The 20,273-nt window shown below is 39.8% G+C and overlaps 1 protein-coding gene across 1 annotated transcript in view; it reads left to right on the forward strand.

Moving 5' to 3' along the window:
* Positions 1-20,273, forward strand: part of LOC121294830 (N-acetyl-beta-glucosaminyl-glycoprotein 4-beta-N-acetylgalactosaminyltransferase 1-like) — a 170,882-nt gene that overhangs the window by 139,806 nt on the left and 10,803 nt on the right. The window contains exons 9-11 of the mRNA XM_041218945.1: positions 10,311-10,377; positions 17,147-17,290; positions 17,913-18,022. Of these exons, the coding sequence (XP_041074879.1) occupies positions 10,311-10,377; positions 17,147-17,290; positions 17,913-18,022 (321 nt within the window). The remainder of the gene's footprint in view (positions 1-10,310; positions 10,378-17,146; positions 17,291-17,912; positions 18,023-20,273) is intronic.

The raw sequence follows: 20,273 nt of genomic DNA on the forward strand, positions 1-20,273 counted from the left end.
AAAATAAAATATCGAACAGAACGAAATTTCAGTGTACCATTTGTAATTCAGTAATATGAGAGAATTGGTCAGGGGTCTGAATACTTTTGCAAGGCACTGTGTGTGTGTGTGTGTGTGTGTGTGTGTGTATGTATATATATATATATATATATATATATATATATATATATGCATGTTAAAGATATGTGTGCAAAAGTATGTATGTTCAATGAAATTGTCATTCATATCAACTACATTTTTTTCACATATTTTTTTTTTTTTTTTTTTTGTTACACATAAAGAAAATACGTACATTTAATCGCAATATAAACCCTGTGTGGGAATCGAACCCAAGACATGCTTCTAATGCAGGTTGCAGTAGCTTTCACTCCACGAGGTAGTAATAGTATGCATGTTTGCAGGTAGCAGAGCAGTAAAATTACAGTTTTTATAGCAAGTAACAAGAATAAGATTTTGTAAATAACGATTATGTATTATCCCGATTGTATTGAACGTTTTCATCTAATTTTGTAAACTGTCATAATAAGCTTTCTCTGTTCATTTAGTATATTGTAACATGTTCATGTTTAGGAATTAGTATTCAGGGTAGGGCTGCCATATTTCCCAGTCAGCTTTGGTCTATCAAAACTGCAATATACTGTATACAGTTTAACACAATTAAGCAGGCTGGTGATTCCCAGTCCTTACATAAAATATATATATATATATATATATATATATATATATAATATATATATATATATATATATATATATATATATATATATATATATGTTAAAAGAATGCATTATGCTACTTGTATTATTTTACTGAATATGAAATCACAGAAACATCATCATTTATAACATATTTAAAAGTACATTAATTACAAAAAGCATCCATCTACCTTTAATTTTAGGCAACTTGAAAACTGAACAGAAGTCTCCATGGCTTAGCTTAACTGTTTAGCTGTCACTAGCTGAATAAATGTACAGATTCTAGTTACTGATGCTTTGTAGAACTAATCTTTTTCTTTTTTTTTTTAATCCCTGTACAAAGTTATGATGCTCTATACCAAATATGTCATATACATTGTTTTAATTTTGAGTCTGTTTAACTAAAGATGTTACATATTTATATACAAACAACATAGGAATACTGAATATAATTCATATTAGTACTGTATTTGGTAACACACTATTGAAAATGTATTTTGTTTAATAACATGTACCGGTAAGTACGTTTTCTTAATATCAAAAAAGAATCTTGGTCAAATCAAGTGTGCTCACCAGGGGTGCACAGTAGGGGTCACAAATTCCAAGTATCTGGTCCATCATAAATGATATCTTTCTAATTCCTATGACAAGGTATTAGAAGAATACTCTGTGGTTGCAAAATACCGACAGTTATGTAGCCTGCTGGGGTCGCGTGACCTCAATTTGGTTTGTTTACATCACGTGGATATGTTTGTTGTCTTCAGCATTATTCAAATGCAGGAGGACAAAGTAGAATGTACAGGTCAGTACTAAACAGTAAATTTTTTCTAAATAAGATAGTGGAAATCGTTTAAGCAACTAATGTAGGTCAAAGGAAAGGAGACTGTGTTGAATTCTAAAATGCTCTGCAACTAGGGTTGCTACCTGGCCCCATAAATCCGGAATTCGAGACAGAACAGGATTTTGAAGTTTCCTTTAAACTGAAGGAAATCAGCACATGAATTGAGTGCTAAACCTTTGCTAAATTGATTCTGGTGATTAATTATCTTGAGGTAGCATGATAATACAACAATAGCTTTTAACAAATTAAATAAATAAATACGTACCATCATCAATATTTATTTATTTTATTAATAGTTTAAAAAATATATATTTTAAAGTTGCTTCATAGTTCGCCTTCTCCTGCTCAGATCATTAACACTGACCAGCTGCTCCCTATTCCTCACATCAGACAGCGTGAACACCTAATCAGTGTTATTATTTAATAGGGAGAGTCAGTGTAAATTAGGGCTGTATATTATTAATTAACAGGATATAAATATCAGCTTTTAATATGGATAACTGAAATACTAAGTATCTTGAATAAACCTACACACCTATACTCTCATCGACCATCACAGACTGAGGAAACCGTATTTGCTTGTGCACAATGAGAGTTACTCTCACAGGAAGCCAAAAATGTTCAGTACTCAAGCTCAAAATCTCAGAATGAGGCTGAAGATGATGAATGATGGCTCAAAAAATCTCAGGTGTGTCTGGAGAATTCTCAGCTGGCTGACTTCATCTTTCAAAATGCTGCTTGTCTGAACTAATGGTGAAGCACTGACAGTTAACACAACATGCTTCTAAACTGAAGGTTGTAGGTTCAAATCACATGTATACCAGACTTTTTTATTTCTATAAAGAATTTTTTTGCAGGCAAATGTTCCATTTTAAAACAGAAATAAATCATTTAATATAAATGATGTAGACTTCACAATAAATGCATTCCCTAGTATATTTCCATGTTGACAAAACAAGCTAATTGTCTTCAAAAATCTGCAAAAAAATATGTCTAAGAATAACATGACTAAGAAGGAGAAGGACATTTTTGCGCAGTAGTTGTGCTGTTTCCCCATGCCTCTCCCCAAGGCTAAACTATGCATTTACAATGGTTTCCTATTCTTTTTACTGTGTTTTACTACACCTCTTGGCTTTATAATGCTTTGCCATGCTTTTAGTGTACTTTTCTATTTTAATTGTTCATATATATTTTTAAAATTTAAAATTTAAAATTAAATACAACAAATATCCAGCCATTTATATCCCAACTTATGTTTACCCAATATCCAGCTAATTAGAAGACAATGTGTGATTAAATATATCATACATAATTAGAAATCTCTCTATCTGATGTTAGAATCAAAATGTTTTTATTGCACTGTATTCCCTAATCACACAACAGCCAGACTGTTCTAACATTATTTCAAGACACGTTATCAACCAAAACCACAGGTCAGTAGCGTTCTGTATGGAAACGACTTCAATATGATTTGTATAAAATCTAGACAGAGGGAATAAAATATATATATCGATTGCTATTACAATCACAGAATGTACCAAATTTTTATAGAAATGTGTTAATCAGTTACAAAAAAGTGAGACTGATAAAGTTCTTGCACTGGTGTCTTTATGATCTGAAGAGTTTATAAATCATAACGAAGGCTGTATTTTTTTCTCACAGATATCATGAATATCTGTGAAATGTACCCATTGCCATGTAATATGTAGTTCCTTGTAAATATACTTTTTAATAAGTATCTATTTGTCTATGCCGTCTTATCATGGGGGGTGGGTTCTCAACGTTAATGCTACGTTTTGAGAGAGGTTGAGGCTAAGCACTGCTGAAGTGATCAACGGAGAAGAAGTACCAGCAAATAAGACCTCTATATCAGGACTGACAGCTTCCGAGAGGTCTATCAGTTCTGGATTAACACACTGAGATTTAATGGCTTGTTTTATTACTCTTTCTCTGGCACTGTTCTCTGGCCAAGCAGAGATGCCTGCTGTAGAGGCTGGAGCAGCTGTGGCGCCTTCCTCCATAACCACTACTACTGCCTGTTAGGAGTTGTGGCTGAAATGACCTCCCCTTTAAGCTAAACTAAAATGACCTCATGTATTATTACAATGGCACTGGTTACAGTCAGGCATAAGGACACAAGGCACCATCATGCTTTCAAATGTCATTACTATTGTAAGGCATTCAAAATGTACAGATCCATACTACAACATTATAAATAATGAGCACTGTATTCTGAAAGAGAACATAAGCTAACTTAAAGAAAACTGTGTTCTGTTTTCCCTCCATATCACCTAGGAAGACAACCCTGGATTATAAAGTCCCTTACAGTATGTGCAGTACCTTGTTATTGCTAACTAATGCAGACGGCCCTTCCCGCTTGGGGACTGTGCTCTTTTGTACTCTGTTTACTGTAACTTAGAGCCTGTGTGCCTCTGTGTGTGGACTAAAAAAATAAATACAGTTTTGTGAGCTGTGTTACTTCTCTTTGCTATAGTGCTACATAAACAGGTCACTGTTTGCATAAATGCTTACTGCAGTTCCAATAATGTGTAACACTGACAAAGGCAATGCCAGAAAAGTTTTACCTTTCCATTCTTGCAATGCTGAGAGCTAACGACAACATTTGCTCTCATGTGGCTGTAACTGTAGGGATTTGACTGTTCCTGCTGAGGTGAAGACATCTGAACTTCTATGATAAAAAGCAACAACTGACATTACCACAGGCAGCTCCTGGTCTAGAATAACAACAAAGTTGCCACACTATAGAGCTAGTAGAACTACTAGAGCTCCGAGATATGTTGTTATTTCTATCTTTTTGTTGCTTCAGAGCACAGAAAAATTTACTTAATCATCCCTGTGACACTGAAGATACTGTAAGGGGTGATAAAATAAATTAGATGTAGATTTCTGATAAATGTGATGAAAGTTCTTCCCAGTTTCTTTGTATTCTGTGGAATGGGAATACTGTAACTGAGTAATTATTTGTGTGCCAGTGCTGGAGTGTTTGGGTAAATGAAGAAATGGCTTCCTGTGTTTGCTCCCCTAATTAAATTCCCTTTTCTCTCCCTGCCCGTGTTTGAACTGACTTGACTGAGCGCTGTTTGTGCTGCTGTTGTTGTTGGAGGTGGGAGGAGGACACAGAGTTATCATTGGCTCAGAGTGTGCCCCGGCTGTGCTTTTGGACTACCTGGACACTCTCCTTCTCAAATTGGTGCTCATTCAATTCTCATTATGTTTGGTTGAATGCTACTTGTGGACTGCTTGAATGGTACACATTTAATTTTCAAAACCTTGCTATACAGTACAAAGGGCTCTGTACTGATAATACCAACAGTGGCTCACTGTCTGAGCCACGCCTGTTCTTTTGGCATTTGAAATCCTGCCTTTAGCCCTGACCCCTTATTCTGTCAGTATGGTTAGATATATGTATAACGTGCCGTAAATGTGTCTACCCCAAGGCTCATTTGGGTCTGTTTTAATAGTCTGAAGTGGTGGATCGAAAAACGAACGCTCTTTAAAAGGTATTAAAATCTTCTGCATTTTAAATCATTAATATAGACTCCATTAAACTAAACCCAATGCTGTTGTATTGAGCAGTATTCATTACAGCCGAATTAGCAGAGATTTTAAGTTAGCAGTTAAACAGACATGCTAAAATGAATGATGTGCTTATAAAAGGAGATTTACAGGATGTGTTTGTGTTTAGATTTGTGTTTGTGTTGTTTTCGAATTGATTATAACCTTCAATGAAACTTTGCAGCGCTGATAGAGTGGCAATCAAAGCCATAAACACACACTGGAATGCATGCAATTATGATTTATTTACTGATAATTCCCTACGAGCCTGGATTGTATCCCAGGCACTCAATATACACTACTTAGGGTTTGTAAGTGTTGCAGCTTCATACATTGATTCCAGTCATTTTGTTGGACCCATATTTATTGATCTCTTGAATTTCACCTTGAGCAACATAGTCAGTTGCTGACTCAACTGAGTAATAGAAATGGATGGTTTTTAGCATCATTCCTATGTCCAAATGATAAATATTCAGCTGCTTACTACAGGAGCTGGCCACGAGAAGCCCCTGCATTGACAATATTGTGAATGGCCACCCTGCAGTTAGAGTAAGGCAACTTTAATCCTGGAGCACTGTTCAAGTATAAGCACAGGTCTAGAGGTCTCCTTAAAGTGCTTTAGGACCTGGTTCAATTTAATAATTAAAAGACAAGGCTGAAACAAAGACGTGGACCAGAAGAGCAGACATTGAGTAAAAGATTGAGAGTCAGAACACGGATTGAAGATTCCAACCCAAGCTCAACTGCAGGTTGCACATGTTAGCATGCAGGCAGACATGACCGTTCAGCAGTACTTGGAATGAGCAAAAACAACTTTCCATCTACTTTGTACAGATGAAGTTTCTTCTCTCAAGTTTTCTGCTGTCTGGCTGCAGTATGTTAGTTGAGTGCAGTATAGGCCCTATAACCTGGAGGGTGCCAGTTCAAGTGTAGGCCATTCTATTGCTGACTGTAGAGGGGAGCTCCCAGGCAGCTGCGTACAATTGACTTAGCACTACCCAGTGGGGAGTGCTCAGGTCAGAAAGGGTGTCCTCGGCTTACCACGCACCAGCGACCCCTGTAGTTGGCCGGGAGCCTGCGGGCTTGCCTGTAAGCTGCGTTGTCCTTCAACGCTACAGCGCCAAGGTGGTGCTACGATGAGTCTGCAGTGTTTTTTTAATAGCTGTCAGCTGACGGCACGTGCTTCCAAGTCAGTGCAGAGGAGGTAGCGGTGAGCTGAGACTCTGATAATTTTATATAACCAATTGGGAGAACCCCTCTTATGGGTGCTTACTAAAAAAAAAAAACGTTACTATCTGAATAGTTTTTGGTTCAACTGTACTTCTCAAAAACCAATATGTAAAGACTGTATACATATCAAATCTGGGTTTATATCAGTTTCGTTTAGTATATATATATATATCTATATTATATTATATATATATATATATATACAGCTATCGTTCGATTTGGGTTCAAGTGCGCATATTAAAAAATAAATCAATTAAAAAATAAACAAAAAACAAATACCTAACTCCCTTGGAGCACTAACTAAACATATGCAGGACCCTGACTAATACGCAGGACAGCTAAGCTGTTTACCTGGCACATAACATGAAAAACACTAATACAGATTTTATTAAACCAAACAGGTTTTACACAGACCTTACAACTTTCAGTGAGGCTCCTTACTCCACAGCAGCCTCAAGCAGACTAACTGTTTCCCTTTTATATCCTGCACCTGGCTTGAATTTTTAATAATTTCCAGGTGCAGGTGATAATTAAACAATTAACAAATAATACAATTAAACAAACAAATTAAACAAAAGCAATTAAATCAAACAAAACGTGCATTTTCACATGTTTTTAGGCAGGGAGGAATCTGACCCTCCCCCTGCCACCTTACTATATTACTATATATATATATATATATATATATATATATATATATATATATATATATATATATATATATACACACACACACATATACATACACTTTATATCATAATTCGTGCTATAAAGCGGGTCATGATATGAACCAGGTTTCATGTTTGCCTGTGACTGCACATTACAAGTAGTGTTTTAATACAGTACATTTACATGTAAACAAATGCATATAGTTTATGACAGGACAAATATGTTTTGTATCATTAATTGGAATGAAACAGTGTCATTATCTAAAAAAGGCATGAATTGTCGACTGATGAGAGCTATCAATAAGGCTTTGCACTTGGTGTTTTTTTTAGTGCATTTCTATAAGACTGACTATGTTAAAGAAGAAAAATTTGATGACATTGGTGTTTTGAAACTGAACTGTATCCTGTTAAGACCGCCCACACATCATTTGACAGGCTGCACAAAATGTCAGTTTATCAGCTGAGATGATTATTGGTTGTTAGTTGCTGTGGCAGGGTGATTGCCCTGCACAATGGGAAATTAGCATTGGTGTAACTTGTGGGTTTATTTTGTGTGCTTTTTGGAGTTGTTGTGTGTGATTAAATTATTGTTTACAGACAGGCGCTCAGTTGAGACATGCTGCCTGCTAAGTTTTGTTGAAAGGAAGAGCAATGAGTGATTGGCTTTGCCGGTCCTCAATCAGCAGGCGGGCGGATCTCGACTGTGTGTCTGTCAGCATAAAAACATCCAGTGGCGATCGCTCTGGGCGACTGCAATACCATTACACAGAGGGGAGCTGCGTATACTCAGGAGGAGGGCGCCGCATATACTCGGGAGGAGAGCGCCGCGTATACTCGGGAGGAGGGCGCCGCGTACTCAGGAGGAGGGCGCCGCGTATACTCAGGAGGAGGGCGCCGCGTATACTCAGGAGGAGGGCGCCGCGTATACTCGGGAGGAGGGCGCCGCGTATACTCGGGAGGAGGGCGCCGCGTATACTCGGGAGGAGGGCGCCGCGTATACTCGGGAGGAGAGCGCCGCATACTCAGGAGGAGGGCGCCGCGTATACTCGGGAGGAGGGCGCCGCGTATACTCGGGAGGAGGGCGCCGCGTATACTCGGGAGGAGGGCGCCGCGTATACTCAGGAGGAGGGCGCCGCGTATACTCGGGAGGAGGGCGCCGCGTATACTCGGGAGGAGGGCGCCGCGTATACTCTGGAGGAGGGCGCCGCGTATACTCTGGAGGAGGGCGCCGCGTATACTCGGGAGGAGGGCGCCGCGTATACTCGGGAGGAGGGCGCCGCGTACTCAGGAGGAGGGCGCCGCGTATACTCAGGAGGAGGGCGCCGCGTACTCAGGAGGAGGGCGCCGCGTATACTCAGGAGGAGGGCACTGCGTATACTCGGGAGGAGGGCGCCGCATACTCAGGAGGAGGGCGCCGCGTATACTCAGGAGGAGGGCACTGCGTATACTCGGGAGGAGGGCGCCGCGTACTCAGGAGGAGAGAGACTGCTCTGCAGGAACGACAGCTACGCAACCCTGAAACTGCAAGCGGTGCTTGTGAAGGCAATGCCCAGCCAAGGCCGAATGAAGACGCAGGAGTCGTAGGAATACCGGCTCATGAGTAGATTAGTTTAGGGGACAGTGATCCCAAGTAATGTACAGTGAGGGTTACGTAGTGTAGCCGGTTCCTGGAGGAGGATGCCTCGTTTATAAGGCTAGCGCTCGCCCTGTGGCACCTTTTATTTGTAGTTTTTGTACTATGTTTTATTTTGCATTTTGTACAGTTTGCTCTATGTGTTCTCTGTGTGTTACCATCGCTGGTAAACCCTTTGTTTACTTTCTTTTGTATGAATAAATTCTGTGCGCCTGTGCTGGCGTTTCAACTCCACCTCCCATGTCTCACTGTGTTGCTTAAGCAGTGGATACCCTCCACGTGACATGAGCACTCTATCACAGTTGCGTTAGAAATTAATTATGTCTTGTGGTTACTGTGTAAAGCCCAGCCACGCAGCATTTGACAGGCTGCACAAAACGTGACAATAAGCGGGTTTGTGAGATGAAATTAATTTTCTCAAAGAACCTATGGTTCATGGCGAGTGGTTTTTGAAAAATGGTGATAATAATAGTATGATATTAAGCGAGGTGATATAGAATGGCTTAATCTGTGTGTGTGTGTGTGTGTGTGTGTGTGTGTGTGTGTGTGTGTGTGTGTGTGTGTGTGTGTGTGTGTGTGTGTGTATATATATATCGCTGATATATATAATTGAAGTCCCAGGTTTTTTTTTTTTTTATCAGATGGGTTGACTGTGCAGTTGGCTTCTTCTTTGCATAAAAAAGGGAAGAAAAAAAAAATCTGTAAAAGCTTTGCTGATTCCAATTTGCTTGCAGCCCATGCTTTGATTTAATTGATTTACACTCAATATTATTGATATATAGAAACATAACGTCTCTGAGACAAGCACTTTGAGCTGTCCTGAGTGCTTATGCCTGGAACAATGAGAAGTGACACTGTGACTGCAGAGCCTGTTTGGAAAATGATGTTATGTGAGGTGATACTATCAGCGCTAGCCTTGCATTGTAAGTACTTTCAAAGCTCCCTTCATTTGCGCATGGGGAGGGAGAGGTAATGCTTTTATTAAGCAGGCCCCTGTCATTTCTGCATGAGACACTCCCTGGGGACTGTAATGTTTAATAAGACGTTTTCTAGTTCAGGACTGTTTTTATTGATAACATGCTAAAACCAAACCAGACAGGCCAAAAGACTGGACCGCTATACTTGGGTTCTGAGTCTGTGTAAACCAGAGTTGTGTTCATTTAGTTATATTGTAGTTTATTATGAAGTACATTGTGCGCAGGGTTTCTGCCCTAGTTTGGCTCTAGTTAGCTGACCTGAAATATTGGCAGCTAAACCCCTTGTCCAGTTTTGATTCAACAATGCATGATCAATTTGTTATAATATACTTTTTTTTTTTACAGAAGCTGCTTTGAAATTGTCTGATACTTTTACAAACTGTATGTGATTTTCTAAAGGCTCCAAGAGGGAATTGCTTTCAGAAGCTGCCGCTACTGGGATGAAAGGTTCCAAACCTCCTCAGGCCCCTTGAAACTCAAGCTCCATGAGAGTGCAGCTTCACAGGCAGCAACAGTGTTAATCTTTAGGCCAACTGAACGGGTCTTGGCTTTCTGCCCACAAGACCATTTCTCCCTGCAAATGAATACCAGGATTACATTTTATTTTACCAGAAAATCTAGTCACCTAATAGATTTCTGATTCGTTTCACTTTTCGCTCACATTCTATTTTTTATTGTTTGTTTTTTCAGTGGCGTCCTTTTCTCCCAGGGCTGAAGTTTGAAGTTATTGATTCCCCCTATATCTCACTTTATACAGGTAAAGCCAACACTGCTGGCCCTCTCGGGCGAGGGGGGGGGGGTGGGTTGAGAGAGAGATTGTGTTTGGGGAGGTAGGTGAGGGGGACAGCAGTATTTCCTTTTGGATGTAATGATATGGAAATGTTTGAATTGTCTGATTATTATCGTTAAATTCTTAATATGGTATTTCCAACAGTTTCAATTTCAATTTCTGTACAGCAAGGTGGAAGAGCATTACACAGTTTACCACAGGGCATCTGTTATGATATTATTTTAGTAGTTTAGACTTTTATTAGAATCTTACAGTATATGCGAAGTTAAATGTTTTGTTGGGAGATATATGTAAAATCATAAAGCACCCAGGGCATTCCAAAAAACAGATCAGATTTGAATGGTTGTAGGTGTTAGCGAGTATCTAATAATATGCAGCCACTCTCAAATGTTAGTAATTTGCTAATGTTTTGGTTCAACAAGCCTCATTTCCCCCCAGGCAGCTACTGTTAGCTTACGTTGAAACTAAATTACATTCCAGCAGAAAAAAATTTATAATAGCCACAAGTACTTTTATTTTAATAAGGCACATATCAGATGAAGGAGAGTGGTTCAGTATTAAAATGAGTTTTAGCTCATGCATTTTACTATTCTTAAACACACAGATTTCTGTAGGGCTACAGTTTTAAAAAAATACTGTTTATACTGAGGAGAAGGTCTTGTAACCAGGAGGTCCCCAGTTCAAATCCAAGCTCACTCACTGACTCGCTGTGTGACCTTTAGCAGCTGATGTATAGCTCACACACCTTAGTCTATGTAATTCACCTTGGATAAAGGCGTCTGCTAAATAAGCAAACAATAATAATCACAAGAACCTTTATGGTCACTATACTAGAAAATATTACTTGCTGTTAGTGGCCTCCTCTATTCACTAAAAAAAAAATTCCCTGTGAATAGCAATAAATGCTAATTTTGATTACATGTTTTAACACAGGGGTTAAAACATGTTGTCAAGAATGTAAGACATCAAATTTCTTAGTCCACAGTCCAGACTGTCCAGTTCTGAATTGAAAATTACATTACTGGGTCAAGTTGAAGAGGCTAGTTAAAGGAAGACAGTCTTCAATTATTGAACAGTTGAAACTGATCTGTTTGAAAAGAGTTGTGAAAAATATCCCTGTGACAGGGTAGTGTCATGGCCCAGGCTGGTTTCCTGCAAGAGGAAGACTCAAAAAAATAAGGGCACAACGGCCAAAATAAACAGTTCGCACAAAAACACGGCTGCTTAGGGTGGGCATTAACCTTCACTAAGACAGTCCAAAAACTCAGTCACAGTCACAGTCACAGTCACAGTCACCAACTCTTTGACCAGACAAAAAATGTCTCCTCTCCTATATAACATGTGGCTGGAGCCTAATTAATCCTCAATCATTCAATTAAGGCTCCAGCACATGTATTCTGACAGGGAGGAATTTAACCCCCTCCCTGCCAGCAGAAAATTCCACACACACACACACACACACACACTATACCAACAGGGCTTCCACCCTGCCACAATCCCTCAGACTTAAAAAAATAAAATAAAAAAGCTTGTACTGCTCAGGCTATGACAAGCCATTTTAACAAGTCGCTGGGATTATCCAAACACCTATATATTTTTTTCAGAATATAGGTATTGGTAATAGTATTGCTATGTTATGGTATTGAAAGTGAAATATGTATTTAATTAAAGTGGTTTTTATCTAACACTTCCAATCTCTATAATTATGTGGTAGGTCTCAAAAGCTCAGTTTGCAGTTTGCTTGCCCTGCTATCAGGAAAGCTGTTACTGTTTCATTTCTTACAGTACACATTTCCCCTTAGCATTGTCTTCAGGATCAAAGCACGTGGCTGCATTAGGAGTTAATGGCAAGGTAGAAGGCACTGCAGAGGTGGGGACAGTTCTACCCGCTAGGTGAAATGACCAAGCCCAGTACCAGATACCATGTCGTTAAAATGAAAATATGGGTTTGCTATAACAAAACTACACATCTGAGAGCTATGTAGTCAATACAAGTGAACCGATGTGTGGAATTATTTTGCTAGCTGCAACCAGTTTAATAAATAATGGGACATTCAGATAGCAACATGATTGATTAATTTTCTGTAACCTCAATGTATTGATACTTCTGGGCCCCACTGGAAATGCAGTTTAACATTTAATGGATAAAACAGAACATGTCGTCTCTGCTGACCGATAACAGAATACTCTGATCCTTATACAGGGCTCTGCTGTGGATTAGGAATTCTTCCAACAGATCTGTATAAATCCTTGTGTGAAAATGCACAATGCTCCAGAGAGATCTTTAAAATGCATTTTAATTACAGCAAGGGCACAGTGATGTTTGGATTTCTACTAATGCCCTTCTTTTAATTTAAACCTAAATTAACAGGCTCTGGGGTAGAGGGATGTGTTACAGCTTGAAATATTTGTGTGCCTCCCCAGGTCATTCCTTTACTGCATAGCTATCGGCAGCATGTACACATCATGAATCATTCCCTGCATATTGGTCTCCGGAGATTCGATCCCCTTACCTGTCTAACCAGCACTTAACACGTACCGCACAGTGCATGGAGAGCTGGGAGACCTGAGTTCAAATCCTGCAGTCTTCTTGCTGTGTTTAAAGGGAGAGGTTTAAAAACGATTTAACCTTCATTGTCCTGAACTATGTACTTGAACAGATGCACTAATCCTGCAGTAAATTGTTTTTGTTGGACAGTGACAATAACGATATATTGGAGGTGCCGATACATATCTATATTAAGCCACACTTACATTTGTAGTTTAATGTCCATTTGATATGACATTTGTATTGCACGTTCCTTGGCTTGGAAGTTCTTTTGGAGCTGTACCTTGCTTCAGGATTCTTGTAACATGCTTTCATATGGGAAAAAAAACAGCCTAGCTTTTCTTTGTCTTTTATCTTTTTATTTGCACTGTTGTTTCTTTTCATATTGGAAGTGGTTTAGTCCCCAATTAAAAAAAGTATAGCACACTCTTTATTATGTTGTTCTTTGGTGACATTTAATTAAGTTTAAGCCAGCACTGTATGTATAATTAAGTGATTAATAAATGTTAGCGCCAGTTCAGGTTGGGTCATAAAGCGCTAGAACAGCTCTGTCTGTATAGTTGTAGCTGACTGCGCCATCTAGTGAACAGTTACTGTAAACACTGTCAGCAGGTATTTTGTATTGACAACAATGCAACTTGATTCCCAAGAATACTCATTGCTGTTCTAACCTGTGTTGTGTATATATAAACTGTTTAACTGCATGGAGTCGGGACCGGACAGACGCCATGCAATCATTCGAAGTTATACTAATATTAGTTCATTAGTAACTATATTTATAACAAACTAACGATACACGTGTATTACTTCAGAAATACATAAAGCATAGCACACAGTATATACAGTATGAACAGTATATACACCACCCACTCGATATATCGCAGGTGTCGGGGTCCATAGAAAAGGCTAATACATACTGTACAACCACTCCCTCATTTTATCTGGGGTGCCAGGGTCCAATATAAGTCCTCTATGCATTCTGCTTTTTCACATTTTTTGTATAAAAAGTGGCACACCGTTTTAATTCGTACAGCTGAGGGTAATTGCTTCTCGTCAAGTTAATTTCATGAGTTCCTCTCCTTTCTCAAATGCACAGACCCGCTGCATTTAAAGAACCCATTCCCAACACAGGAGGCTTGTTGCTAGGGAGCTGACATCACTGCCTTATGGCTTTTGCTAGTGCATTGCTGCCACACGTGAACACCTCATTGGCTAAAATAAAAACTGCTTCAGCAAGTAGATATTTTATTTGCTTTGTGTTATTGTGCAGTACATGTGTATATGATAACAGTACAATATTAAGGCATTGTTTTTAATTGTTTTGTATATTTTTGTTTGTAATGTGCAGTACAAAATAAAACGAACAGTAATTCTAAGTGCCTCTATATATTGCAGCTAAAGCATAGTTAGACAGTAAAAATAGGGAGCCAAATCCGAATCCAATTGATCAACATCAAACTCAGCTGCAATTGACTCCAGACTTTATTTATTTTCTAACTGTTTTAAAACTGCAGCTGAGCTAAAGTAAGTGTGGTATACTTCCTCTTTCTTAGAAGCCGCCATAACTGCAAGTCAAATTGGTTGTGGTCACGCGGTCTACTCCTCAACCAGTGCAATTATTGTACGGTGGCATAGTGGTTAGCTCTGCTGCCTCACAGTGCCAGGGTCTTGGGTTCGAATCTGGCCTAGGGGGTCTGTGTAGCTTGCATGTTCTCCACGTGTTCGCGTGGGTTTTTTCCGGGTACTCTGGTTTTCTCCCACATGGTATGGTGCCCTGCCGGCGTCCCAGTGTAGTCCTGCCTCGCGCCCTATGTTAGGCTCCAGCTCACCGTGACCCTGTAAAGGATTAAGTGGTTATTGATAATGGATTGATGCTGCTATTTGATAAGCAATTAAGTGGAGTGCATTGCCTATCCAAGAGCTGCTTCTGAAATCAATAAAAAAGTTTACAATAAGAACACCACAAAGAGTAGGAGCACTCTAAATTTAAAAATAAATAAATAAGGAAATGTAAATTGAAGCCACTTTCTCTCTGAAAACAAGCCAATAGTGGGACTGAGCTGAGAGATTTGAACCCAGGCTACATCAGCTGAGTCTGGTTCCCACCTCCTGTGAGGGAGCTTACCACAGTATTGATCCCAGTGCAAAAAATTCAGAACACAGGAAGCTGGAATCAGTGCAGACACCCTGCAAACAAAGCTGACACCAGGGCAGATCATTCTTTATCAGAATTTCACACAGCATCAGGACAGGTTTGCTGCCCCTACTGTCAGCTTCTGAAGCCATTTCCTCCACACCTCCTGTAGAGAATCAGTCTCTGCTCGGCATAAAAGACATTTCGACCCTTTCTTTCGCTTGGCCCTCAACCTCATTTAATACGCTGCTCTGGGTCTCTGCTTCGAAGTTTCCTAATTATACACATCTTCCCCATCAGGTTTTAGTCTTAGATTTATAAATCATGCTTCTGTTAATGTAACTCAGAGGCCCCTGGTCAATCAATAATATTAATTAAACACTGCTTCATCCGGCCGAGCCTACATGACAGTTTTGATAGCTTTTCATAACAGGGAGATAAGCTTTAATGAATGAGCACAGCTCAGAGTCACGCTTTAACAGGTTTTATTGGAATGAGGAAAATGAGTTATTGTGGGTCTTTCCTAACACATGAGACATGGGGTCCATGTAGAAAGAATGGCTGTTGCTGCTCTACGATGCTTGTTTGTGGCGTCACAGAAGAAGAATCAGCACTAGGAGCACTGGTTAATCTCAATAATTAATCTCACCTGTCTCAATTTTTAATTAATTAATCCATAACTTAAGCCGTAAACACTCAATGAAAAACAAAAGCCATCACAATTGCATTTTCGACAAAGTGTCTTTTTCAACATGTTTCGATTTTATTCAATTAAACCTGTTTCCCATGCATTTTCTTGCCAGTGGTGATTGAATTCTCATCCACACTACAGCACATGATCAATGAGTCACAACATGGATGTACTCCCGGGATTAATGCTTGTTCATGGAAACATAGACACATCCAGGTGCATTATACAACTTGGTTAGGACATTCATTACTTATCACAGTCTGGGTATATAAGGAGTAATCATGCATAACTATAAAACACCCCACATTAGAATATGCTATAACAGACAAATGTTTCTTTTAGTATTACTATATATATGGAGGAAACTATTAATCTGTCCATATGTCACATGCATATTTACTGTACATTCACTAGGTGTATGTCCTGGTGATCTATTTTTCCATTATACTAGTAGCTCTTACTTTGTATTTGCAGCCATGGCAGTAGGTTGCTGTGGAAGGGTGGTGGATAATTCACTTGGCACACAGGAAACAGAAAGGTGTATTTGGAAACACCGCACAGGTGTCCGGTTTTATTTTCCTTTTTACAATGATTTATTTTAGCCCGCAGAGGGCGCTGCTGTCCATGGCCTTAATACTGCCAACAGTAAACAGGGCCATGCTTTTACCAATTCAGGTACAGAGTGCTCAAAATACATGCACATGCTCAAAATAATAATGAGAACAAATGGCGAAAGAAAAAGGGAAAGTAAAACACAGTAATAAAACTACAAAATAAAGGTGCTGCACTTGGGAACGTTATCCTGACCGTCGCTATCCGCATGGCTCGGGTCTCCGTCCTACGCTCCCCCTCAGCCTGCTTCCTGTATATATATGGGGTCTGCCCAAGGTTTCCCCGCTAATATTATTCTTTTATTTTCTTTCTTTTTTATTTATTTTTCCGACCGTTCTCGGTCTTGGAACCGAGCTCCGGCTAGCTTGAAGTTTGTCTTTTAGGGGCCAACCTGAGGGAACCACAGAGCATTATCTTATAGGTGCAGCAATCCCCCAAAGCCCGCCCTTCAGCCACACAGAGAGAGGGAAAACCCACACACCCTCTTTCCCACCTCTCCATGTCAATGCCGTGACTGACCAGCAGATCTTACGAGGTTGCTGCCCCCTACCTGCAGGACCACACATACGCCAGATAGTCAGCACAGACCTCCCCTGTTACAGTTACTAATATGCTTCTTATATTTAAAAGTTTGATGCTTCTCTGAGGCAAATGTTTTGTATTAGCTGGCTAACTTTAACTTTTTTTCCGTACTTGAAAAGTGAGTCCGGAACCCCTTTGAAATGCAGTGTTGATTCTGACTTGGTTTCAGACGAGGCCTCTTTGAAGATGAACAGCGTAGACCACATCCCACAGACCCACGCAAGCCATGCCGGGCCACGAGATGGAGCGTCACAAACTGGGCAGCACGGAGCTGACATGCTGAAACCAGATGCCAGAGACACCTTCTTCCTCAGTGAGTCTCTTCAGCTTCTGACAGCCAGCACACAAATAACCATCCACTTTTATAATTATCACTGCACTGTAATTTTTCACATAAATGAGTCATTTGAAAGCGGACATCATTTTAATCAAACCCTGAGGGGCTGTGTTGCCTTTGACTAAATACTGAAAGTATAGAATGAATGTGTGAGAAACAGCACTAATTTATCCAGATTGGAAGTATATATTAAAAAATATCTGAACTGGATCTGAAATCTTTTCATGTACAGTAGAATAACAAAGGTGCTGTTTCCATGCCAACCATACTGGAATTTGAATTCAGTGCGTGATCATCGAAGCAGCAGGGAAAGGATAAAGTTTGACCTTTCTATAGAAAATTGAGAGTGTATTGAGAGAGAACAGGTTTGACTGGCAAGCTCAATTCACAACATATTTCAATGCACTGCTAGATCCTAGACTGTGGGCACCTGTATTATTGTCTACATTCTGTTTTTCTTGCCGATTGGGTGCTACTAGCCTGGTCTCATCAATGCACATCCTCTGATAATGGCTGTACATTTTGCCTTAAGGGCAGTTTTAGTGGTTGTTTAAACGTCCTCCATTCACGTTGTGTGGTGTTGTGTTTTTTTCTGCAGCTCCAATGATAGAGCCGTCTCGTCTGGAGAATTTGCTGCCCGCCTGCCTGTACTCTCCCACCTATGTTGTGAAGGATTTCCCCATCGCTCGCTACCAGGGCCTGCAGTTTGTAAGTGCGGCTTATTGATTGCATTGTGTTGTGTTGTGGTAAATGCAGAGCAAAGTAGAAAAGATCAATGGCAAGCACAGTAGCACCTGGTAACTGTTCAGCATACGCTTGGGAAATGTATGGTAAACTGCAAAAACATAAAAGCTAATTTCACAACCAGTTTCAATCCCAGCACCCCATGTGATTGTTCAAGACTGCTATTTCCTGCTTCAACAACAGTCTACTGTATGCAAATTTCATCAATATCAAACTTTAATTCATAAAAAAACATTCCTTATGTAAATCATGAGTTATAAATAGAGATTGGTATTCCAAGCTTTTTGTGAGACTTTGGTGCTGTATTATTCACTCTGTCTGAGGCAGTGTATTCAGAATTGTAAAGATCCATGTCTTCTTTGTGTGTTCAAACAAAGCAACACATTCCTTGCAGAAATGTAAAAAAAAAATGGCATTGGTGTTATCCGTAAGAGGGCCTGTTTTACTTTGGCATATCATTCTGTCAAAAGCGTGTACCATTGTGTTTGGCCTTATGCTATAATTTCTCTTAAGTATCGAATCATGTCATTGTGTTTATAGTTTCTTGTAATTCTTCTGTAGTATTTTGTTCTGTTTTGTTGACCTGACAGCCTGCTTGCCAGCGCAGATTCCTTCCTTTGTCTGGATCTGCTTGCGGCTCTGTATCTGTGCTTAGCTTCCTTCAGATTAGTCAAGCAACTCATTCTGAATCTGACTCACGGTGCACTTTGGCCAGTCAAAAAGCAGCCAGTGAATAAAGAATCAAGGATTGTTGTCTAAAGCGAGCAAGGCAAGATGAGGAATACCAGGGTAATTGCACAGACGCATTGGCAGACAGAGTCGTGGAAAAATTCAATTTTAGACATAAACCTGTGGCCAAGAAAAAAAAAAGATCTATAAAATGCCCTGAAAAGAATGAACAGGACTTTTCTTTAATAAGTATTTAAAAGCGGATGGTCTCAGCCAATCAGGTCTCTGAGTAGATCGGCTTTTACTCTACCAGTGACACCCTCTGAAGAAACAGGGCTTCTCTGTTACTGCTGTTTACTTTCAAGGAGACTGGCTCAGGACAAACTGTGTCTGCACTCATAATCAAGCAGGGATGCCAACTGGTCCTGCTAAGCCAGTTGAAAAAAATGATTCAATAAACATTGTAATGCTGATTTATCCATTCACAACATATCCGTGTGATGCAATAACAATGAAACTCTTTCTGTCAATTATTTTATGTAGGTTATATTATGGTACACTCTTTTATTGGCAGATTTAAGGGGCAGGCATACTAACAGTTCACAAAAACACAGGATAGTCTGGGAGGGAATAGTCCCTGTGGGCTTGCCTGTAAGCTGCCCAGAGCTGAGTTGTCCTCCGACCCTGTAGCTGAGGTGGCTGCATGGTCAGTCTGTACCGTGAAAAGAAGCGGTCGGCTGACGGTACACGCTTCGGAGGACAGCGTGTGTTCGTCTTCGCCGCTCCCGAGCCATCGCAGGGGTGGTAGCGGTGAGCTGAGCCTAAATAATAATTGGATACTCTAAATTGGGAGAAAATAATAAAAAATAATTGATGACTACTAAATAAAAAAATACTTTTTCTTTTTTTTTTTTTTTTTTTTGTTGTTGTTGTTAACTGTTTAAATGTGTAAATTGCTAGAAAATTGTGCCGTGTCTTTTTAAAACCAAGGTTTGTACCATATCCCAGGAGTATATGGCTGGCTGGGTGACGATAAAAAGGAATTGGAAGTTGGCTGCCTGTACTGTAAACAAAGGGATCTATTTGACACCTTGTATGAGCAGTAAATTCTCCACGGAACAAAAGAAAGACATGCAGTCTGCGCTGATGTTTGCATCGCCTGAAGGAAAAAAACACAAACAAGACGCTACAGCGTATCCAGTCACTGTCACCAGCAGATTAGACCGGAAGGGGGATCACAGTTAGCTTGATGGTAGATCAGGTTTTAAAGTGCACCCTCTGGTCTTTTTTGGAAGAGTTGAGAAATTTGCCATCTGATTTATTACCAGAGCTTTGCTGCCACCTTCGGTCAGCTGGTTTCCATAGCAATGGTAGAGCATGATCAGTAAACAGCAGTACAGTAATACATTTTGAAAAGGAATCTGTGTAATACCTCTTACACAGTGGGTGTTGGTTTTTAATCCTGGTCCTCAAGGAACCCCAACGATCCCAAGCTTTCACCCAATTCTCCTTTTTTCTTTCTTGAATTTGTATTGCAGTGTGAGGT

Source organism: Polyodon spathula, chromosome 19 (assembly GCF_017654505.1).
Source record: "Polyodon spathula isolate WHYD16114869_AA chromosome 19, ASM1765450v1, whole genome shotgun sequence".
Lineage (NCBI taxonomy): Eukaryota > Metazoa > Chordata > Actinopteri > Acipenseriformes > Polyodontidae > Polyodon > Polyodon spathula.